Below are 24,590 nucleotides of genomic sequence, written 5' to 3' on the forward strand. Positions count from 1 at the left end.
CCACCTCAAGCCCACAAGACCACGCAAAGACCAAGAAGAACGGTGAAGGGATTTCTTAGGGCCCAGACTGCTTTGCTGCCCTCTCCGCTGCTCTAGGGAAGAGCGGATCTACAGGGCCCCCATCCTCTCCCAGAATGAGCTCCCAAAGTCAGGGCAGCAGATCCATAGCTGCTTGGTTTCCAGGGACAATGAGCGCAATCCCACCTGCGGCGGCCAAGACCACTGATGTGGTCAGAAGAACGGTGAAGGGATTTCTTAGGGCCCAGACTGCTTTGCTGCCCTCTCCGCTGCTCTAGGGAAGAGCGGATCTACAGGTGCGGCTGCCCTCGAACATACATGACAGCAGTGGTCGTGCTCACAGAGGAAGCAAGTGTCATTCCTCTCCCCTGCTTACAGGGACAAATACTGAGCATGGCCAGAGTCCGTATGCTTTTCCAGGTATGCGAAACTGGACAGGATGGACTTTCCCCCAAGATGGACTTGGCTTGTACTGCTTTTTAATCAGATTTCTAATCTGGGGGCATGACTGACGGACATTTGCAGTAATGTATACGCACTGATTTTTAGAATCTTATAAAAAATAACCCCATGTACACAAATACACAATACAAAAACCACATCATCACCTTTCTACTGAGTCTACGTTTTATTTCTCTTTTGGCTTCCTGTTCCTCTTCTTCATTCTTCTCTGTTTTCAGAAGAGATAAAAAGGAGTGAATATTTAAGTATTATAACTGCACATACTATATTTCTCTTGGTTGAAAGCTTCAGGACTTCAAGTCCTGGCTCATGTTTCCTCGTATTTCTGGGTGATCCTGCATGTATTGTCTGCTTTTTGGATTTTGTGTGCTCTCATTTCTTTTCCCCGTCCTCATTTCCCCTGATTCTGTAGACATTTCAAGTCACCACTGTGGGTCAGGAACACAGCAAAGGGGAGGCACCTGTCATTTCCTTTCCATGTAACAGCAAACAAGAAGTACCCCGAAGGAGCTGCCTAATGTTTCCTTTACTTGTCCTAACATTAAAATCACTGTTGCTTTTACTTCCAACATGCCACCTACTGACTTTACAGTAAGAGTCTAATTATTCATAAGGGTCAAGAAAAAAGTTTGCTCTGAGTATCTGAATCAGTCAAGTGTCCTCTACTGCTACAGGATGCAATGAATAAATGACAATTCCTTTCACTGTCATTCGTTAGTGCAAATTGGTTTTGTTACTTTAGTATTTTTTTTCTGATATTCTAATGCGGGCATATGATTAAGCACTCAAGCCCTCTTAGTTAAGGGCCACTAGCTAGTCCAAATGAACGAGTACAGCAGAAAACGACGTGCATTTTTTGAATGTATTTGGGCATGAGACTGAAATTTGCTTTTAACAAATTTCTGTGCTAACCAAACTTGATGTCTTGAGTGACAGTGAAAAGCACACTTTTCGTTTATATAGACTCAGCAGTTCTTTTAATAGATGTACATTTTGAAGAATATTATTTGCCCTTTCAGTCCACCTCTGATGGTTATATGCAAAGTTAACTTTGTTGTGGCTGAAATATCCCACCTAGAGATATCCATAAAATTCTGATCCTGTTTTATTCATGGTTGGGGGTTACGGATTCCACATTGCAGTTCAAGGCTAACTATAAATTTAAAGGAATTAATTTGTCTATTGTGGATGCAGCCAACCTGTATAGATGAAAAGGCAGTTTTAAATCCTGGTATAGTCCGGTTTGCCCTGCCTGCTATGGCCAGCCTGCTGTGTTAGTATAGGCAACCTGACTGCAGAGGACCTTCTGTATCATGACTGATACACTGGAGACAACGCTACGACAGGTCATCTCATAGTACTTGCAGATTTCCTTTGCTGACTCAAAGGCTCTCACGTAAGAAGAATACGAGGGAAAGGGGAAGAGGAACAAATGATAAAAAACAAAAAGAAGAAAGTTACAGTAGGAAAAAGGCGATGCCAGCCCAAGACGTGCTCTGTGAGAAGAGTCCAACACCAACCCCAGATTTCCATCGGCAAGATGCAATCGCACAGCCTTGCTGCCAGGATTAGGTTGGATCTAGTGTTGATGGTGATTTTACTGAGATACTGAAATGTGAATGTAATTTATGGTTTATTAATAGTTTTTCTCTTAAATGGTGAAGAAATGGATGGCCTGTTTCCATAGAGGAACTGTAAACTGACTAAAACTGAGGAATGGAGAGTTAAAGATTGATCTACATCTGTTGACTTTTTATTAATGTATCTATCAGTAAACAAGTTGGGTGTATTTAAGGACTTATGACTTCAAACGAGAACTCTTTTTATAACATCTTCACCTAACAAAATCAAAAGCTCTCTAGCTGTTTTAGGACGGGTAAATCATCTGTAGGTTTTTGTTTAAACATACTGTCTTTGCAATCAATAGACGTAGTAACTGAGGTAATTAAACACAAACTATTAATTTGGGGTTCCATTCACCTGGGAATCATTTGACATAAAAAATTTTGTCCCTTCATGAACTGAGTCACTTAAGTCCTACCTCAGAAATTCTCCAGAAGCAGACACAGCAGAAAAAAATGCAGCTGGATATATACATCGCTGTACTGCCTTTTCCTTAATTTAGTTTGTAAAATACTTTCTGCATTATTCATATCTTGACATTCTTTGCTATCTAAACCACTGTGTCTCCTAAGAAGCAGCAGTAAGACGCTTGATGTAAGAAATAGGGGCTCACACTGCTTAACGCATACCTTAAGAAACAACTACCAACAGCATGGCCACCTGAAATATTGTTTTTCTATATTTTGGGGGAGGATAAAATAACTCAGAAAAGTTGATCTGGACATTTAGGAAGGTTGATGGTTAGCTGCCTATCCCAAGCTGTGAAGCTACCTCCCTGTGGGCTGCGGACCCAGAGAGCAGATGACTGCACGATGGCTGGACACGGGAAACCACCTAGAAGTGGGAGATGAGCAAGGCCATCATCTTAGCTGCTGGGCAGAGGGTCCAGGCAGGTTCTGGAGGAGGCTGGTGAGGAGGGCTGGAAGCCCACCTTTCAGAGGACAGCTCTAACAGGAGGCACCAGGAGCTTCCTTCACTCCCAGGAGAAGCAGGTGGGGATCGAACCCGTAGGGAACAGACAGTCTTCTACATAAGAGGTCAGGGGGCAGGACGTGGTTTATGTATTCAAGTGGTTTTACTTCTAGGAATAAAACTCAAGAGATAAAGGAAAGGGACTGAAATCTGGTGGCTGCTGCTAATATACTGAATCCACTGTTTGGCAAACGGCCCTCCGTCTGTGGCACTGACTCGTACCTAAAGCACCTATTTCCCACCTCCAGCCTGCGGGGCAGAGTGTTGCTTTAAGCCCGGTGCTACAGAAACACTGCCCTGATACAAATTCCTACCAACAGTAACACCTACAGCGTATTTTTGGTCTTTTAAGGTGAAAGTTTTGAAAGTTGCTATAGTGAGTTAAGAAGCTGTGTGGAACTAAAAATAATGGGTCTCGTGCTCCTGCTTCCTTCAGGTGTTGTGGAAAATTCCAGCCAGAGGGCCACGTTTTGGCTGCAGGTATGAACTGACTCGCTTGCCCAAACAGGAACACACTGATGCATAAGAACACACTTCTGATTGCTTTCCACCTTAAAACCAGATCTAATCTGGGTGATGTGGAGAAAGAAAATATAAACACAGCGTTCCCAGCTGCAAGTCCCCTCCTCAGATGTCCCGCTGCTGCCGTACTGGCAAAGGACCAGCCCAGCGAGCGCCCTTTGCTTGCAGGAGCCTCCAGTTAGATCCCGGCAAAACTGTGGTTTCCCTCCTTCCCTGCCTGCAGCTCCTAGGAGGTCCAACTGGGATTTGACTCCTAATTGAAACAATTTTGTTTAGCATCACTTATCGTGGCCTTTGAGTTAAAAAAAACACCGGTCATCCAAGCAGAACAAGCAGCCTCCCTGGCATCTATACATTATTGCTCCTGCAACTTTTGCCATATTAAATCTGGTCACCTTCTGTTCTGTGGGACATTTGTTTCATAGCAGAAGGGGAAAAGAGACGAGAGAAATTGTTCTGCCTGAGGACTGCTCCGTTCTTGACCAGAAAGTACTCCCGGAGCGTAAAACCGAACTTTCCATTGTGTCCCTATGGGATTAGCTATGTTTAGACTTCTCCGTGGGCTTGCTAGGGAAAGAGAAAGACAAGACAAATAAAGCGCTTGCCTCTTGCAGTGCTCTGGAACGCACAAAGCGGTTTCTCTTTCCTGGTTTTACAAGCAAAGATCACCATTAATATTCCTTAACTAGCATCAAGAGCTGAACCCTGTTTTCCCAAAGTCAGTACTGGCAGGCATGCAGGTGCACAGTACAAGAAGTTCACTGTCCCTTACAAATACAGGAAAAAATACAGTTATCTTAATCTGAAATTCCTGGAAGAATAAAAAGTTTCTTTGCCATTACTGTAAATACTACTGGCTTAAAGCCAGTACACAAGAAACAAGAAATTATTAAAAACACAGGGCTAATAAAAAGTTTCTTTGCCATAATGCAATACTGTAAATACTACTGGCTTAAAGCCAGTACACAAGAAACCTGTATTTATTAAAAACACAGGGCTTTATCTATTCCTTCAAGTGGACTCTTGAGTTATCATAACTTTGTTTTAGTGTTGGAAGACTCAGAAGTCTGGATAGTTTTATCCAAATTGTTTTTATAGAAATCCGCCTGCAATGTCTTGCGATCGTACTCGGTTACAGGATTTTCAGGAACTGGTTTATCTGGAAATATTATCAAAACAAAACTTCTTGCAAGACAGATTTCCTCACTAACTGGAAATACAAAAAAAGAAAAAATACAGACTTTTTCTGAACCTCTTAAAAGATTCGGGCTGAACTTAATTCTGAAATAAACATTTAGACCTTTACCACTTAATGTAACCTCAAAGTCTGATAAATATTACTCAAAACAATACTTCCCCTTAGCTGCAGTTTACGTACATGCAATAATATAACCCCTTCTCCCCATCCACTGCTTAAAAATAGGAGGAAGGAAGCTTTATGAAAGAAACCCCAACTTATTCACAAAAGCTGCCTACAACAACAAAGGCATTTAAGAGATGTAAACATTTTCGAATGATCCACAGGAAGGGAATGTAATAATTTTGATAAATAATATGACCGCCTTAGAGCTGAGAGAGAACTTGCACCCTGAAAGGGCTCTGAGTCAGGCTGTCACCACAAACCCTGGCTTCCTTTGCTTTGCTTTGCTTTGCTTTCTTTGCTTTGTTTTTTACAGATCACTGTCAACTTGAAAAATTTTGTATCTCGGCAATAAGCAAAAAGCAGTTTGGGATTCTCCACGTGCTCGTCAATGACTCCGCGATTTTTTGTGATTTACAATGCTGCTTCCCAGCCTTCATTTCTTGCTCTCCCTTGCCTCTTTAAGACAGCCCCCCGGCAGCAGCAGGGGAAGACGGCTGGAGGTATTGAGTGCAAAGCCTGATACGCTGCCAAAAGCTTAAAGTAAACAAGCTGAAACAGGAGAAGAAATCTATTAACTGCTTTCCAGTCTCGAGCTACTTACTGCAAAATCAGTGAATGGAATAAACAATGGCAAAAGGATATTAAATGCATCGCAGGTTTGTTGCTAGATTAGTTATCTAGAGATTAGCCAGACAGAGAGGGCAGTAAGAAAGCCCAGCTGGTGCTCGCAGCTCAGTGGCCGTATCCTGGCCCACCAAAGATGTTTCGGAATTACTGTTCTCACATAGTCCAGTGTGAGCGGTTTGTCATACAAAAAAACGTTCGTATTTCAAATTTCATCTTTTTTATCTATGCGATCTACAGGTTCAGAAATTATAGTCTTGGAAAGTCTGTTCACATTATGTGTTGGACAGGAGTCCCTTGAACCCTGTCCTGTGCACCATAATGCATGAACTGCAGCTTCCCTTTTCAATAAGACATGGCACTATTTGACTTTTGAGCGCTTAGACAGCAGCAGTAGGATTTCATTAGCATGGATGGTCGCCTGAAAGCCAACAATTGCTATGTCTCCTTGATTTGCTGGCCTGAGCAGGTGACAGAGCGATCAGTCCATGGACTTTGTCAGGTAAACAGCCCATTTTCTTTTCTTCCATTAGCATGCTGTGCACCAGGGTTGCACAGATGAACTTTTCTGAATGATTGTTGGAAATAACGGCATTATACCTGCTCTTTCAGTTACATCAAGTGTGGAAAGTTCTTATACCTCAAGAACAGATGAGTTCTTGGATTTGTTGCTACGTGTGAAATGCTTCCATGTGCATTTTCTTCATTTATTTCTTCTACTTAAGCATCAAGTGCTAGCTACCCTTGCAGCTAGAGGAGCTGGGCATGACAACTCTTACAGCGTGTGTTTAGGTAACATCCATATTATGGAACGATTCATAAAGGAAGACAAAAAATGCCTGTTCTGAAGCATTTGCCAGCCTAAGAACAAAACCAACATAAGTAAATGGGAGAATAGGTATAGGGGGTAAACATCCAATGTACTTCATTCCTCTGCCTCTGACTATTTGAATTATAGACTTAAATTTTTCAAGAGGGATACTGAGGAAGGATTTAATCAATGGGAAGATATTCAGTGAGAATGTCTCATGCAAGTTTCAGTACAGAAGTTGTCAGAAGTGGATATGAAGGCCAGCATGCTGAAGTAGTCAGCGTATACCTATTCACTTTCCCCTGAATGCTTCACCTTTCCTCTTTCTACTCCACCTTCCAACCTCTGCCCTTATATCCCATCTCTGCCTCCTACTGATATTCCCTCCTCCTCCTCTTCCTCATGAAAATTAGGTGGAAGTTTAACCAGTCTAGAACTATTTCTAAGGGGTATCTAAGTAATTCCTCATCTTTGGGACCAGCTTCAAGAAGTGGGATTGAGACAAGCAAAATTCAGCATCTTGAATACACGCAATTTTCACAGCTACTGTTACAGGTTAGTATATAGATCTACTGTTGATACGTTGTTTTCTAGAACACAATTTCTCTCCAGTTATGGCTCTAACACTAGAGCAACAATGATAGGCTTCCATATGAATCCAATTTATGCTCACTTTCTAAGTAAATACTAGCTGAAACCTGAATAAAATACTTACGCTTTAGGATATTTCTCTGCTCCAGCTCTTCAGTTGTAGGCCTCTGGCTAAGTCTCCTGTGAGAACAAAGTAAGTGACTGATTTAAAACCAGATCCAAATAACACATTATGATTTGTAATACAGCTTAAAAGGTGTTTCTCACATGGCCATGCTATCCTTTGCCAGCAGAGGTATTTAACAATAGAGGTAATTGCCAGACACAGTTATAACAACTGTGCATGTAACCACAGTACTGAGTGGCCATTTGTTTTAAAAGATGTACTATTGCCTCTCGAACACATAAATAATTGATACTTGCATAATACTACAGAAATTGTACCAGCAAATTTAAATTCCTCATTTACAGGTAGAATTTTATGAAAGAGTCCATAAACCTTTTTTGTCCCCAAGCACCTTAATTATGATAAGTTGTGCCATCGTAAGATTATTTTCAGATATTTTGAATGCAAATCCTATTGATTATTTTTTTAAAAAAACACAACATAAGCTGTGCATTCCCCACTGATTTGTACATACAATACAATCGGGAGTTTTAACTGAAAGTTAATTTTATTTAGTTACCTATATATAACAACTGCCATTAAAAAAGAAAAAACCCTGAGATATTAATTTTCTGGTTTGTATGGTGGAGAACATGGTTGATATTGTCTCTGTGTTTACTAAACAGGTTCACTTGTTCACTTGAGAAAAGGAGCAAGAAAAATGTCAGCAGTAAAATTAATTTTGCAGATGTGCTAAAGATAGATGCCTCTCTGTCCAGCAAACCTCACACGGTTCACTACAGATTATCTTTGGCCTCATGAAACCCATCTCATTCAAACCATGCTTGGACTTTCACATTTGGCGGGGAGGACCGGCAGGTTTACCCCAAGTGACCAGCCCCCGCTGTAGGAAGTCCCAGGCTGGGACCTGACCCAACCCTGACCAAACTATGGGAACAGGTTTCCCATCAGACCTCGATGCTGCCGGGTGCTGACCACCACGCCAGGAATTTTTAAGGAACTGGCGTCAAACTTGGTTGTGATTTCAGGCATGAGCACAGCCCTGACATGCACAGATGTTGTCTCCTGCCACCAAAGCAGAGTTGTGCGGGGAGCGTGCCGGCTTCCCAGCAGAACCAACAATGTACCTGTGCAAGGAGCTCAGGACGGGGACCGGAGCGGTTTCTGCAGTTTGAGCCCCCGAGGGAGCACCAACAAGCAGGATGTGATCACCGGAGCTGGGATTCGGTCAGGAAAGCGGTGATAACAACCACACCACTTTATTAGCAGAAGAAAAATGACCCTTGGGCTTCACACAACAGATGTATCACTCTTACGTTTAAGGGATGAAATAAATGACTTAGCCAGCCACCCGATTCACAGAGCAACTCAGCTCATCTTCCAGGTGCTGATGCAGGACTGCTGTACTCTGTACTGGAGCAGTACCGGCTGGACTACCCAATATCTGGAAATCTCCAACAAACACAGGACATCCTTCAAATCTGCCTGGACAACATTTCTGAGCACAAGAGAAACAAGGACAGGTCTGGGAAAATCCAGACATGTTGTAGTCTATTCTGAGAGACCAGGAAGGCCAACATTAACATTTATGAGGATTTTTTTTTAAAAGCTTGTAAAAATGCAAGTGAAAATTAGTCTTTTTTATGCAATGTTCTCAAGTCCGGGAAGAGAAAGTAACATATATCCCATAGCAGTTAAACAGCATGAGAAAGACATGCCTCAGAGGTGAGCACAGTAAAACACTAAACACTGACCTACAAAGTCAGCCTCCCTCCATTTCTTTTGCTGGAGCCAGCACATGAATAATGAAGGAGTTAGAGAGCAGGAGGAGGATGGGGAGGGCCAGGAGGGACAAACATGCACAGGCATGCTGTGTGTGTCAGGAACTACTACTCCATCCGAGATGGGGATATACTAGTGCAAGTACCTGCTAACCAATGTGAGAAAAACCTTGAACCATGGCACTGATTATTCTGGAGTCGCTCTTATTCTCTTCATCTTCTTAAAAAAAACCCAAACAACCCCAAAACCCAGACGCTCTCAGATTTGTTTCCTGCAGAACCAAAAATGCATTATTGACATTTTAAAGTTTTTTGAGAAGTAAAACTACTGTTTTCCAGGCAGTTGTACCACAAAGATCCTGCACCGCACACTGGGCTGCATTTAAAACGTGAACCCAGTGTTCTTGATTCTCTTCCTCCACCTCCGCCCAGCGAAATCACATTTACCCTGCCACTGATACCTCACTAGCTTCGTTCCAATCTGATGTCTGATTTCCTGCCTCTCCTCTTCAGATGTACGCTGCAAGATATTTTTGTCTTCTAATTCTTTCTTAGAAGGTCTGTTGCCAAGTTTGATAGCAAGAGTATCCCTGCGACGAATTTTACTTGCCAAAGAGCCTGAGGAAAGGAGGAGGGTAGATTTAGTTCATTCATGCTTAGGTTACAGATACAAACTCTGAGTAAGAACTTTAATACCTCCCCAAAGCAGCCTTGTTCCCACATGCAGGAGAGGAATTTTAATTAACATCAAAAGAAAAATAGTTTTAGCTCAGTTCACAACAATAAAAAGCTCAAAGGCTTGGATGAAAAAGCTACCAGCCAAATTGATAGAGGAGTTTTATAAACATCACTTGTCACCTGTGAAGTGACAGGATAAAAATGACAAATCTACGCGTAAGTGTCTTTGAAGTCTGATACATTACAGGTTGGTTTATTTATCTACTTAGTATATTTAGCAACCTGCTGCTCTTTTACTTCTGCTTTAAATGGTTTAGTCCTGTTCTCTCATCTTTTCCCTCATTCTTTCAATTTGTTTTTTCAATCTAATACCACTTAGTTCTTGTATAGTGCTTTTCATCTTTAACTAATTTGTAAATTAAAGCAAAATATACAGTTTAGAAAAGTGCTCTGAGTGCTTGTAAAGTAACCTAGGCAGGAACGCCCAGGCACGGAAGCAATCTGTTTATCCATAAAACAGATACCGTAGGGACAAGGGCTGTGCAATTTTGCCAGCGTTAGGTTCAGCCAGCTGTGGAAGGACGAGTATTTTTCATGGCCTTTAGTCTTTCCCTTGCCTCTTGATATTCTGACCAAGGGGCTACATATGTCCTAGACTGGCAGGTTTTTATGACATTAGACAGTTTGGTAAGACCACAGGCTCCCAGCTCACTTCTCATAAGACACCGTGCTGCTGTCTGAATACATGAATTTTTGGTTGCTACCACTTTGGATCATATTCAAACCAAACGCAGAACTGCAGAAGACTTCAGCCTCTTGAGCTAGCTGGCACTTCACCTTCTGCCACACCAGTGTCCAAGGAAAAAAAAAAATGTTCATTCTCCCTTCCCCCCCCTTTCTGTACACAGCACTTTTGTGTTCAGGCCTTCTTCACTAAGCACCGTGAAGCACCTCCTCCTGAACAGCTGCAGGCAAGGCTCTCAAGCGATGGTTTGATGGTCATTTTATTCTGACATAAGGCCACCCTGCTGGTGGTAGGGGTAGGGCTGCCCTCCTCTCTACCCCTGACAGGTTGTTGCTGCCACCTCCTTTGCTCCAGCAAAGGTGAAACCATGTGGTGAGCTGGATCAGGGAACCGATTCTACTGAAAATCAGCCACCACTGCAAAAACAAACATGAGCACTGGCCTAAGGGAAAAAGGAACAGCTGGGAGCAGGGATGAGGCAGAGGGTGGGCAGCACAACCCCCTTCAGCAGCAGCAAGGACTTCTGCCAAATGATATATGGTGATGATACAGCCACGACCCCAGATGAAATTTCAGAGCTGTAAACTTAGAAGTAATCCACTGTGATCTGCTCTGTCTGCTAAGGTGCTCCAATGCTTAAAAACACCCTGGTCAAAGAGGAACAAATGACTTTCAGACAGTGAAGCTGCTGACTGATGGGCCTCCTCTGTTGTCCACCCCTGCCTGTTACTCCCACAAGAAACTCTGGGATTTCTAGTGCAATTCAGTTGAAAGCTACACTGGTGCTTTAACAGTAGATGTTCATGACATGGGCAAGTCAAATCAATGGCTCGTTGATGCCCTAACATGGAGGCCTTGTTCCATCCTCATGTTCTCCTGAACCTGCTCCTCCCACCTCCACTCCCACCCACACAACGCTTGATCTGCTCCCACCATTGCATGGACCCCAGCAGGTTTCTGATCACAATCGTCTGGGAGAAGTGGGACACTCATTTCTCAGTAGTGGTAAAATATTAAATCATCTAAAACTACCCCATGCAGCCATACCCTCTCTTTACTTTGCACTAGCATGGGTCAGGCATGCTCACATAACGCAATGCACAAAAGGCAGCCTGCAACCTCTCAGCAGGATGCCCTGCCAGAGAACCAGGTCCTGAAACAGAATCACCCATGGATTGATGTGCTTGCTAGCAGCTCCATCCCAAAGTCTTTGCTCTTCTGAAGGCCACAATTTAATGGAGGCAGCTGCACAAAATCTCGCTGGGTGTAGATGTCTTTGGACTACACTCAACCAGTAAGTTCCAGTTAGCAATGTGGATGCAATCACAGCAGCTTAGTAGGCTCTCTGAGCCAGCCCAGACCAAACATGTATATTAGATATAGCTGAAGGTGGCCACCCCTTCCCAGTACACCCTTCTTGTCAGGGGCTTACTTTCAGCACTTGCATTATCATCATCGTCATCATCATCATCATCTGTGTACAGTATCGGTCCGTCAGAGTCTGAGTCACTGCTGTGGCTCTCTCTGCTACTTTCACTCTCAGGAGGGGCAGCAGCATCAGAAGCCTCCTCCACCGGTTCAGAGTGTGCCTGGTCAGTTGCCTCCGCTTCTTGGTCTTCTTGGGTAGCCAAGCTGTTAATTCAGAAGCAGACATAGTGTCACATTAATGCAAGCAGCACAGAACACACATGGGAGACAGACTGTATAAGCAAGTATGAAAACAAAAGTTCTGTTACTCAAACTAACTTCTCTTTTCTGAAAAACATGCATACATAAAACATATATAAAGTATGTGTATGTGTATACGTATCTGTGTGTATGTATGTTAGGAAAAAAGATGCTAACAGTCTGGAATGATGTGCTGCAAAGCCTGTATAAAGAAAAATCCTAATTCTTTTTTATTTCTTGTGGGATGGGACCAATAGTACATAAAAGCTACTAAGAAGAGAAAAACAGCTCATAAAGTTGGGGGTGAGAGGAGTGAGTTGGAGAGCAGACAGGAGTGCAAAGCCTAACTCTATTTATTGCAAATACAGTTTTACTGCTGTTGAGTCCAAAATGTTCATGCCCATTGCTGACGAACACGGACATCAGCAGCAGAGTGCTCTCTGCCTTGGGAAAACCTTTTCATAAAGGAAGGGTAGAGCAAGGGAAGAAGCAGCACAGGAGCGTAATGCTGGCACAGAGATACCAGCAAGAATTTAAAGGAAAGTCTCTAGGCCACTGGCATCTAGACTAAACTCTCTTGGGTTGTTATGAAAGATGCTGGTTCTCATGGCAGAGAAAAGACAGATTAATAAGCTGGTTTCTTTTTTGCTGCCAACTATTTTGCTTAAAAAATGTAATTATGACCTTGCTCTTGACTAGATTTTATAGTATCTGAGACTTAGACAAGCTATTAGGCAGTGACAGACCAAACACCTACTAACCGAAGCCTGAAACTGTCATTTTCAAGTCTGCAAGTAAATTCAGCTACCGAATTGAGAGCTTTAGCAGTGAGATATTTAATGATATCCACAAAAAAAGTAAAACCCCCTTGTAATTCAACATGATTTCTTGTTTGCCTTTATGAGGGAGAAATAAAAGTGTTATCAGCTACTAGCTGAATTGCTGACTGCAGTGGTCACATTAAGCCATGCAACGATGTAGGAGGCAGGTTATGAGCAATGACCTTCTGGGGAAACATGAGGTACTGCAGGTGAATGGCTCAAAGACATTGGCAAAGAACAAATTGTGCTGGGATGCAACACTGCCCTGGGCCTCCAAGAAAAAGACACAGTTACCAGTCAGTAGAAGAAACAGGAGTGATGCCCATGTGCCTACAGTGTCCCTTACAAAAAGAAATGTGGCTTCCTTGGCTGTGGGTCTTACCACTTACCCATGACAGCCATACCATCTTACCTTTTTGTGACTTCTCCACTAGCATCTGGACCGCTGTCTAGGGCCGTACTGCTCAGGCTCTCGTCTGTGTCACGCTCGGTCTGGAGAAGAGGCTTAGTATCTGATCCAGGGACGGCTGGCCCTGCCACGCAGCCGTCTGGCACATCTTGGGCATCTGAGGAGACAGCGGGCTGACCAGCTGCAGCAGGAAAAGGAGGTGGAAGTGGAGGTGGAGGAGGGGCAGCGGTGGGAGGAGGGGGGACAATGAGCTTGCTTGTTTGGTCTGCGTCCTCCATTTCAGAAATTACTATGGAAGGTTGCTCAGGCTCCGGTTTTTCTGCCTTCGCTTCCAACCTGTTGGCTGTGGCACCTGAGGGGGAAGAAGCAGCCCCATCCGGCGCTGTTCGTGGGGCGGACTGTTTCCCAGGTTTTTTCTTGCCCCTGGTAGTCCCTGATGTGCCCGATTTGCTGGAAGTCTCCTTAGAGGCTTTGGGATGAGATGATGTGGACGAAGGAGATGGTGATGAAGAGACTGGTGGTTTTTTTGCATGAGAGGAACTAGCTAAAATAAGAAAAGATAAAGCATTTTACAGTCTTGCAACTATATGATTTTTGCACCGTTCTTTCTGCATGGATTGACGTGTGCTGGTATTTAAAAAATGAAAAAATTACACTTGATACTTCTACAATCCTTCATCTATATGCTTGAGATGAGTAAATGTTGCAGTTCAAATTTCGCCTTTGAGGTGGGAAAAACTGAAACGGTGAATACTTGCCCAAGAACAGTGGAGGAGATCAACCTCACAAATGGGTGAGAGTTTGATTCTAGCATTCTGCATTGGCCCATTACAACTTGCCTGGACGTCATCTAAAAAGTCCACTTCTTATTCCAAACATGTTTAGTGCCCTGTTTAAAAAAATTGCTACCAGAGAAAACTGCCTGACCTTTTCTATTACATGAATGTTTGGTCTGAGCACTAGGAGAACACCATGATTTTCCTTATGCTTTTCAACGAACACCTCAGGACCACTATGGGTATCAGTTAATTACCTTTCACAGTGTTATTGCAAGTGGTGTGCTCCTAGTTAATGGCAAGCAGCAGACAGCAAAACAAGATGTACTTTCAGGTCCAGCTGGGCATGGCCATAAAACAGAGGCAGAAACCACTGATCTCACTCTGCACAAATGATCTCCAGAAGGAAGAAGGCACTGAAGGCCTCCTGTATAAACTGGAAATCTTCGTCTTACCAGCAACCAACTCAGGTAGCCTTGAAAATGTTTTGACAGCAGCTGTACAAGCTGGCCAGTGATGTTGCTGTTTAATCCTGTATCATATATGTGATACATATATGATTGAAGCATATATGTATCAGTGCCCAAGTTTGCAAGAGAAGATTTCAGCTAGCCTGCATGCCCATGTGCATTCCAGTCACATTTCTGATTGCTGTGTTAATGCACCCATCATCTGGACTGGGAGCTTCAGACTTCTGACTTTCATTTAAAAAGCAATAAAAATGACAACCTTCTTAACGATTCAGTCCTTTTCATCAAAATGCATCCAACTCAAACACTTCTGCTGTAGTAAAAATGCATTAACCTCAAAAGGACAAATGAAAGCATTATAAAGCTACACAGCAGCCTTGCGGCTAAGCTTACTGAGTAAAACAGAAAGCTGTAATAGAAATCTGCTGAAAGGCCTACTTTACTTATAAGCATTTAAATAAAAACAAAACCCCAGCAGATTAGGATAGAACCAAAATACAGATACTGGCCATAATAAGCGCATGATATAAAAATAGCTTTCACAGCGAGACTGTTCTCAGTGTCAAAGAAGATGGAAATAATTCAGAAGACACGTTATACTGTTCTGTAGCTGAATGTTATGGTTTATAAACATTTAGAGTGCTGTGAGACTTTCAGTACATCTGGAAAAATCTGCAGAAACTCATGACTTCAGGCAAATCACTGTCCCTCTTTGTGCTGCAAGGTAAGTGTAAAGGGCACAGTACAGAATCTACTGATACTGCACTAATCATCCACATCAACTACAAATCACTGACTTAACTTACCGGCAAATCAAAAGGAAGCAAAGAAATGGTATAGGCAGCAGTTTGTAATCACAGTGAAAATAGATGGTGGCTCCAACCTGCATATTATTTAGCAGAAACCTTACTGAGTAAGTGGATGGTAGTAAGAAAAGGCTCTGGTTCTGATCCAGCAAAGCACTTAAACACAGGCTGGACGTCAACAGAACCAGTTACATGCTTACACTTAAGAACACCAGCATAATACAAATTTACAGCCACACTATAATTGTTGCTGGGAAAATGTCAAAAGATATTTCCATTGAAAAAACCCTGAGAATAATTTCAGAGTCTTTCTGGACCTGCAATTAGGTACAGCAACTTGAAATATTTCTCCCAGGGAAAATCCCCCCTACGCTTTCACATGGGTCAAAAGCGCTATTGCTATTGTTGCTTTTGACTGGGCTGGCTGACACTTTTCTGTCATGCCTCTTTTTCAGTAGAAGATTTGAATTTTGTTTAAATGAAAAATTTCATGGCTGTTACTTGCCTTTTGGCACATGTCCATGCCTATGTTTAAGTCCCCCCTTCTCCCAACTCCACTATTTCAGTTTGGAAACCCGCTGTGGTGCCCTCAGGAGAGCCACAGCTCAGTTGTTACTCATATTCCGCTTCTCCTTCATGGGACTGAATCACTGGCTGCATCAGGTGTTCACTTTCACCTGGATCTGATAAACATCTTGTACTAAATACTGCTCCCGATCAGCTCTATTTATTAAGTATTGCCTTACTTCAAATGAACACAATGTACCTAATGTTGGAAGAAATTACCAGTAGAATATGTACTATTTTATATAAGGGATATATTGATATATTTTATACCCATATGGTCTCAAGCACTGCATAAAATTTCAGCAAGGCTACTAAAAGACAAATATGGAATCTGAATGTATTTTAATTTAAGAACTGAGATACCCGAGAGCTTGTTACCAACCACTGGTCTAAAAATTTCTTTATGTGATGGGTTTTTTTATTTCTGAAAGGTTTGCTGTTATAAGGTTCCTTCACCTGGGAAGAACTGAGTTTTCCAGATGAATGTGAAATACAAGCAGCAAATTCTGGGTTTTCAAAATATTTATTCTTGTGGTTGTCTGATGTAGTAGGGACAGTTAATACCAAGTTAATGGATATTTTATGGCAAAGTTATTATTGTAACTCCAGCAGTCTTGCAATGTTTTCAAACAGTTCTCTTCTGTGTGCTTCAAATATAAAACGTGCCAAAATTTACAAGCTATGAAGAGGTATACTTGGAGAGAAAACTGGAGGGACTGAAGGGCTCTGAAAGACTGACAGAGGATTGAAAACACAAGGCTTGTATAAGTTGGCCAATGCATATATACAGTCCATTCATCATAATATTGTTTGTGTTCAAATTATATTTGGATGTTTTCATTTTGGCCATCATCTAAATGACAACCATTCAAACTCGAGATCAGTACCTTAAGAACAGCTACCTATAATCTTTAATCTAGCATCACTGCTGAATTTTGGTTTGAAAGTGTAGTGATAAACACATCTGCTACGTGCCTGATAATGGACATTTTCCATTTCTAGTGAGTGTTTAGAATCACAGTTAGCCATCAACCAGCTCAGGGAAGCCTGGCCATTTCTAATGAGTTATAATTCTTTTTTTTTTTTTTTCAGCTAAAACAACTGCTACTCAACAGTCTTTAAAGACATCTTCATGGTTTTATCCTTTACCTCTTTGAGACCTTGTAATCTTGTCAAATTAATCAGAATAGTAGGTATTTCCAGCAGAAAGGTACAGCAATACCAAGGTAGTTTTACTTTGGGGCAACTCGTATGTTTCGTTTCAGAAGTCACCTTTTTCCCTGCCGATTCTTCAGCAGTTCTCTGGGTCATTTTGTTGCCAGCATTCACACTTGAGCTGGGAATTCAATATAGTCTGCGATGTGCTTGGTGTTGTGCACACGTTCATTAAACAGCGAAGTGATTTGTCCGCTGTCTGGGGTGTTTGCAGACAGCAGAACCAGAGCTCAGTGGGAAGATAGCTAAAAACATCCGTGGCATGCTCTTTAGTAACGCTGCTACGTACAAAGGCAGAAGGTATCATAAGACCAAGCTAAGCACCCCCATGCACATGCACCCACTCTAACTGGCACTGCCTGTGCAGTACTCACCAGCTTCTCGATTTGCACTGTGACTTGTTGGCTTGGGCGGTGGGAGAGGAGGCTGCTTAGCAGGAGCCTTTCCCTTTTTTTTAGCATGAGGTGCTTCATTACTCTTATGGCTGGTGGTGGTGGAAGCAGCAATAGCATTTTTTGGTGGTAGTGGAGCTTTTTTAGATTTAGGCTTAGGCTTGGGTAGCGGTGGAGCATAGGATGCCGGTATTTCTGGGCAGTGATCAGTAGTGCTCTCTATGGATAAGAAAGTGAACAGAAGCCAACTGACACAGACATATGCCACGTACATTCAACAGCAAGCCTGACAACAATGCCTACTTTTTGCTGCTTGAGCTCTTGGGAATCAGGAGAGACTTCTTCATCTTTTGCCTCTTATTGAAGTATTATCTCCGAAAAAAATTACCGTCTGTCTCAATTCAAGTCCTTCTCATGGAAGATTTCTGCCTGGCACTTCTCTCAGTCTCATCTATTCTAGACGTCCAAGGATCACCCTTAACGTTCAGTATCCCCAACTAGACTGCTGGCTTCAAACTAAACAAGGGAAATGCCATTTACTCCTCTAACAAATTCCCTCGGCTTCTTTCCAGCCCTCTGAGATCAACAGGCTATAAAACTCAAGATTCATGTGAATCTGAATGTGAACAGGGCCATTCTCTCAGCCATGGGTTCAAATATGGCTATGCAGCTGAATTTTTCCCCTGAAGCAACCCGTTCTCCTAAGCTGCAGACTGCTTGCTCACAGCAACTTTATTTTGGGTATCTTCCCCAGGGTATTTCTACTCTTCAGAAAGAGATGAAGCTAAATCAAATAGGATATCATTTGCCATGAGAATGCTCTCCTCTCCTGCAAGCTCTTTGGGTATTGTTACAAGACTGCACTTCTTGCAGCAGTTCCTTAGTCAACGGGAATTTGGACTGTATCTACATTGTGTCGTGCCATAGGAATGGCTCTGTAGAGTGAAAGAGGTAGCACTGAGGACTCAAAGTCCACAATGTGCATTTCAGGAGACTTGACTTTGGACTAGTTTCAGGCTAGTTCTGTAGATTGCATGCCCAGCAGTGGTGGGAGCACAAGTTTCCGAATGTATCTTTTGGCTTAGTTTCATCCAAAAGAAACCTGGCTTGTGTGCTCTGCAAACCAAAGAAGGGTAAGTGGGGATGACGAGGAAATTCACTGCAAAAGTGCACGCCTAATGCCAACTGTAACGTTAATGTAGGTGAGCCATTTATAGTCAACATAAAATTTTGCAACATAATCGCTATGGTTGTAAGACTAGCTGTTCCCAGATGGGAACAGCTAAAGTTCCCAGATGGGAATCTTTACCTATTCAATTACACCAACTCTGTGCCCATTTGGTCTCACGATAGCCTTCCCAAACCTTCCAGAAAAGGATATTTTAAAAGCAAGAGCATACCGTCAGAATCATATGGGCTTTATTTGCATGTTTCTAAAAACTACGGTGGTGGGGGAAGAAAGGAGCCAAGCAAATATTGCAAGGATTTCCTAACAGTCTCTTATCACTCGAGAGGAAACCAATTAATTTCTTGCAGTATGTTCCTCTTAGAGCCTCACCCTTACACACATTAAATGGCCGTCCCTGGATCTCCTCTCCGTTCCCTGCTCTCTTCCTTCCCATGTAAAAGATTCCCAAGAGATAAGCAGCACCTTTTCATTTTAAGATTAGTAGGCGAAAAACAAATAACGTGTTGGACAACAATGACATTCTTCATCTCGGAAACAAAGCCTTTTCAATCTCTAGCTTAAGGCTTGTTAACATGAACCTAATGCATCACCTGCAGTTATTAAAAGCAACATGCACACATATGTCTCTGCATGAACTGAAGGAATTAACTGTACAGTGTCTTCCTCCTTTATTTCCAGCCCATTATAGACTAATATGTTTTTGCTAATGTTTTGCAAGAACCATTGCATAGCAACCTTTACGGCTTTCAAACACATTCTTATGAGCACAGATTCTTGTACTGCCTCTTTGTTTTCCAGAGAAAGAACTCTGGACCAGAGATAGACTTTGGAAGAAGAAAGAAACATACATATTTGTTACATTTTGCTCTCCTCTTTTATAGCAAAAAGCATCTCCTTGTGAAATCCTACCTACCTTCATTCAAAGTTGAAAAACTGATTTAATTGTGAAAAAGCAGGACATTTTAAAATTTTAATTCCATTAATAACAAACATGGCAAGGAAGATGAGATTTTATATTTTAATAACAAACATGGCAAGGAAGATAAGATTTTGTGTATTTTGAATCTTGAAGGACGTGATGATCAGAAAGAATTTTAAGTGTAAACAATTCTTTGATATACCTTTTACTTATGGGTCCAGCATGCTAAAATTTTATTTACTAATAAGAAAGAATTTAAAACTTGTGTACTCATACGCCATTACTGTGTTTTGTTTCCAGTCATATTAGTAGAGAAAATATTAAAAAGAGAATGATAACCTAGTAAAAAGAAATACACCATTCACCATATTCTGAAGTAAGACAGTGCAATTATTTAGAATCTCAGTCAATCTACATTAAACTATGTAACTGATTAAACAATGTGTATTAGAATTTATCTTCTGATTCAGGGAAAAAAGTACAAAATATAAAGCTAAAGCTTTACTTAGTTGCAAATAAACACATCTTAGTGGCAACCAACTAATAATGTACAAATTTTCTTTACAAAAATAACTAAAAACTATAAATGAAAAACAAAATTGGAACAGTTCATTCACATCAAAGTTCTTGCTTGCAGACTTCAGTTGTGATTAAAACTGGCAATTTATAAAACACTGATTTTAACTGAAATACCTTCCCATCACTGGGATATCATCTTTATCAAGGACAGCTTTTTCCATACTGTTATGTACATCATACCAAAGCCTGGCAGACTCTTTCTGCACAGCGGCATCCTATCTGCTCAGATAGTTACAGCTCTCATCGAGTCTTGACCGCCCCTTGATTACGTACATGCTCTTTTCTTGGCCTTGACCAATGAATCTTCTTTTTGCTCATAGCCGTGAGGAAAGCTGCGGTGAAAATGATTGCCTTTGACCATATTGTCCCTCTTGGTGTTTTATTAGCTTCGTTGTTTTTATCTTTGTTAGCTTCATCTCTTTTATCTCACCAGATATAAACCTGACTGCCCTCAGGGTCAGTCTGATCTTGCCCAAACTATTGTTTCTCATTTACTCTTGAGATACAGATTTCCAGTTCCTACCTGACCAGTCCATTATACCAGCCTTTGCCAGCGACAAGCCAAGTTTTGAAGCAGATGCTTTTCATTGCTTTTCCTCTGCTGCCCCTCAGGCTTTGTGAACGTTCACTGACTGTCCTCCCTCAAATTCCCCTCTGCTGTGATGCCAAAGCTGACAATTTTTAGGCTGCCGGCATTGTGCTTGTTATCCCGGTCTGGTCCCCTCTTGTCTTTCAGTGCCTAACCACAGTGTCCTCTCTTTTACTGCAAGTCCATTGGAACTTTTTTGTGTTTTTCTGCATTTATGTAAGACACTACAATAAATTCCTGGTATATACATAAGTACTGTAGTAATACAAATAACTAATAATGGCAACAGTGGCTTGATCTTGAACAGTGACAGGGATGGTCTGATGTCTCTAAATGGCTCGAGATACAATTATGTTGTAATTGTACCTCCCTAACATGATTCTGCTTGAATATGGACCCTTGGTCTCCATGCCTGCTCTTTCTTTTGCATTTTTTTTCCAAAACAAGGAAGCATCTGAATCAGTTCAGACCCATCTATTTGTTCAAGCCAATCCCCCAGGTACCTCGGTACCAGCTGCAATGTATTTTTATTGCTGTTGTTTGTCTTAATGTAGACATCTGTTCATCACGAACTGACCTTTTAACAAAAGGTCTCCAAAAGACCATCAGATAGGAATATCTTTTATTCACTGCTGCCTTGATCATGATATCTTCTGTAAAAGCAATCCACCTATAAATTACTCTTTAAATAGGAAAGCAAAGCAAATGTTAATGTCTCATTAAGCATTTGGATCAATAATATGTTTATGTTTAGAATAAATTTTCCAAAGGCCAGATTTTCAAGAAAGCTCACTTTGAGACCAGATTTTCTTGTTTCCAGAAATTGTGATTGGGGCCAGACTCTTACGAAAGCTGTGTTCTCGTGTAAACGCCTAAATGATGGTCAGGGTTACAAAGTACTCAGTATACAACAGCTCTTGTGGGGACTCATCAAGTCTCAAAGACTTTCAGAGAGATGTCAGTGTGCCATATGCACTTATTTTGGAAGCTAAATGTGGGACCTTTTGCAAACTCTGGACCAAATGGACCTATGAAAATCCTGGGCATAGTTTCAGAAGCCATACATGACTGGGTTGTATAATACAAGAATTTTTTCTTTACTTTTGTGAACTTCTAAGGAACCAAAGGCAAAAGCTCTTCTACCCCAGGATTTTGCCATACAGTACTGGTATTTTTGTTTCTACAGCTAAAGCAGTGACATGAAGCTAGCTCATGGAAAACCAGTAGCGCTGCAGCACAAGCATATAATCTACCTCAACTGCAAAGCACCCTTCTCCTGGGAAGACGAGCACAACTCAGTGGAGTAACACTACGTAAAATGGAAGTTGGAAATAACGTATGATTTGTTGTCTTTTGCAGGGTGACTCCCTTCAAAATGAAACTCGGTAAGAGTTTTCAGAATCATGAGTTTCTTTTCCAGCCTATGCAAAGCGCTGTGTTTTGATTAATCAAAACCCAGGAAGTCGTCATTCAGAAACATGGGACACAGGGCAAGACAAGGTGTCTTTTGTCTCTTTTTTGGACTCATTGACTGTGCTGATGCAGGTGGTCGACTCATAAAAATCCTTTGATAAACTTCAGATTTAACCAGCTCCATTTTTTGTTCTTGCTATTGCTACTAAAATTCTGTTCAAGAAAAGACCCATTCTAATTGTTAGAAAGCTTCCTTTAATTTCCAGTCTAAATGTATTTCAAGCCACTGTTTATTCCTTTCTACTTGTGCCAGCATTGTCCTTTAGCCATGCTCTCTCCTGGCTATATACCAACTTGTTACATTCATCAAACGCACTTGGGCTCTCTCAGGCTCCGTTTTGCTAGGCTGAACAAGAACAGCTGTCTCATGATGCTTTTCGCAGCTCCCTCTGCAGTTTTGAATTCATCTTTCTTGAAGATGGATGAGCAGATCTGTACGTCTGCAGACTTCCAGATCTTTCTTACGCTATGATTTCAACAGCACTATGTGCAAGAGGTCTTGTAACAGAGACAGTGCAGAAAACAGGAGAGGGGAGAAAGGGACAGGTGTAACATCTGACCTAAAGCAACCACGTTCAGATATTTTGCATTGGTTCCAGGATAAAAAAGGAAAAAAACCCAGACTGTCATTTTAAATTGCTAACTGTCCAACTTTTGCATAAAAGTAAGCTGTTAAGAGAAAATACCTAAAACATCTTCACTGTCAGCTGCATACTTTTACCATTTCTTGGTCTATGGGAGACTTGGAAAGTGAAAGGCATGTACATTCTCTTATACTTTCTGTATAGATATGCTCAAATAATTCAGTGGTTAGTTCATTAAAATCACGTCTACAATCTTATTTTTGGAGTCACATTAGGATATCTTTCCTATAAAAGAAAAAAAAAACATAGCAGCTTTACAAACCAGGAGCTTTCCTCTGCCACTCAGCTTTTGTGGGTGACAGCCCGTGCCTCTCACGTCAGCCTACTCGCACGAGCCAGCCTGGCTGATGTAGTGGACAGGCTCTGCCCAAATACAGCTTTATCTAGAGTAGCTTTCCTTTTAAGAAGATTTGGATTCAGCCTCATTTACATAGTTCAGGTGATGAATCAAAGGTACACTATTCTTAGAAGAACTGGTTTTAGCCAGCAAATAACTCAGCTGGAGTGAGAGGTTCTTTGAGACTCAGGAAAAAAACAACCCTTTAACGTATAGTGCTCATATCGATGATCTACAGAACTCAGGAGTGTAGGAAGCCAGCTAGGCACACAAGAGGGAAGAAAGTCTGCCTTGTCTCTCACAGTGAGTGGTTTGTAGGATTAGTCTTCTGAGAGAAAGCAGGCTCTTGTCTGAGACCCTGGAAGGTGAGGGTTACTATCTTAAATTCAACAGGTTTTGTTCTGCTTTGGGGAAATAAAGCAAAGACCTCTGAGAAAAGGAACCTAGAAAATTTGACTTTGAAGAACATTCCTTGGTAGACAAACTAAAGTGTTGGTCAGCAATGACTCATGCTCATAAGACCAGAGGTTGTGCCTCCAACCTTCTTTTTTTTGGTTACCCATGAGAAAAATAAAAGATTAAATTTAATGGCAGATTTAAGGGAGAGCAGACAAAGTATAGCGGAAAGAACCTCTGAACCCAACATACTAAGACCTGGAACCTTTGCCAGCTCTCATATTAGAGTTATCCTGTGGGGAAAAAACATTATGTGCATGTATCCCATTAATTCATTTGGAAACAGGACTACAAACTGTTTCCTTCACTGAAGGACATGAGAAAACCTGAGAGGAACAGTCTGCTATAAATGGCATAGGAACACTTCAGAAGCTTATGCTCCATGTCACCCACAACACCCACAGCACCCGCAACAGAGCTCTGGCTTCCTGCAATGCAATTATTTATCAAAGCAGCATCTAACACACCTGACTGATGGTACGCAAAATGAAATTTATTACTTTTTTCCAGGCAGTATCTTGCTAATGGTTACTGAGCCTTTCACTTCTTCAAGCCCAAGCTAACAATGAAATGTAGAAGTATCTACCAGAATCATTGAAAGATTTAGCTTGCTATAATGAGTAAGACCTAAGTTTACAAACTGAACTTGGATACAGACTCAGGGTTCTCTGGAACATCTGTGTGCCAGAGACATCCTGGGAGAGTGGAAAGGAGAAAAGCAGCTCTGACACAGTACCAGGAGGTTTTACAATGTGCAGCACGCATGCTGCGTCAGCATGCTATGTCCCTATACCTAGGGAGGCAAACAGCGACAATTTTGACACCTATTCTACCGATGTGGCTTTTGGTCTTCTCCAACACTGCTGTGGGGGGCAGGAGGCAGAAAGACTTCTTGGATCCCCTTTGCGATGCTCATACCCCACCTGGAACCTGGAGCGCTGGGGTCTGCAGGGGCTACTGCAG

General features: G+C 41.8%; 1 protein-coding gene across 1 annotated transcript in view; it reads right to left on the bottom strand.

The window, feature by feature from the left end:
- PHACTR2 (phosphatase and actin regulator 2) overlaps window positions 1-24,590 on the bottom strand; it is a 51,925-nt gene that overhangs the window by 8,427 nt on the left and 18,908 nt on the right. The window contains exons 5-9 of the mRNA XM_009281565.1: window positions 13,219-13,759; window positions 11,750-11,949; window positions 9,356-9,512; window positions 7,111-7,166; window positions 627-688 (exon numbers count right to left, since the gene is read on the bottom strand). Coding sequence (XP_009279840.1) covers window positions 627-688; window positions 7,111-7,166; window positions 9,356-9,512; window positions 11,750-11,949; window positions 13,219-13,759 — 1,016 coding nt within the window. The remainder of the gene's footprint in view (window positions 1-626; window positions 689-7,110; window positions 7,167-9,355; window positions 9,513-11,749; window positions 11,950-13,218; window positions 13,760-24,590) is intronic.

The sequence above is a fragment of the Aptenodytes forsteri genome, unplaced genomic scaffold (assembly GCF_000699145.1).
Source record: "Aptenodytes forsteri isolate BGI_AS27 unplaced genomic scaffold, ASM69914v1 Scaffold82, whole genome shotgun sequence".
Taxonomy (NCBI): domain Eukaryota; kingdom Metazoa; phylum Chordata; class Aves; order Sphenisciformes; family Spheniscidae; genus Aptenodytes; species Aptenodytes forsteri.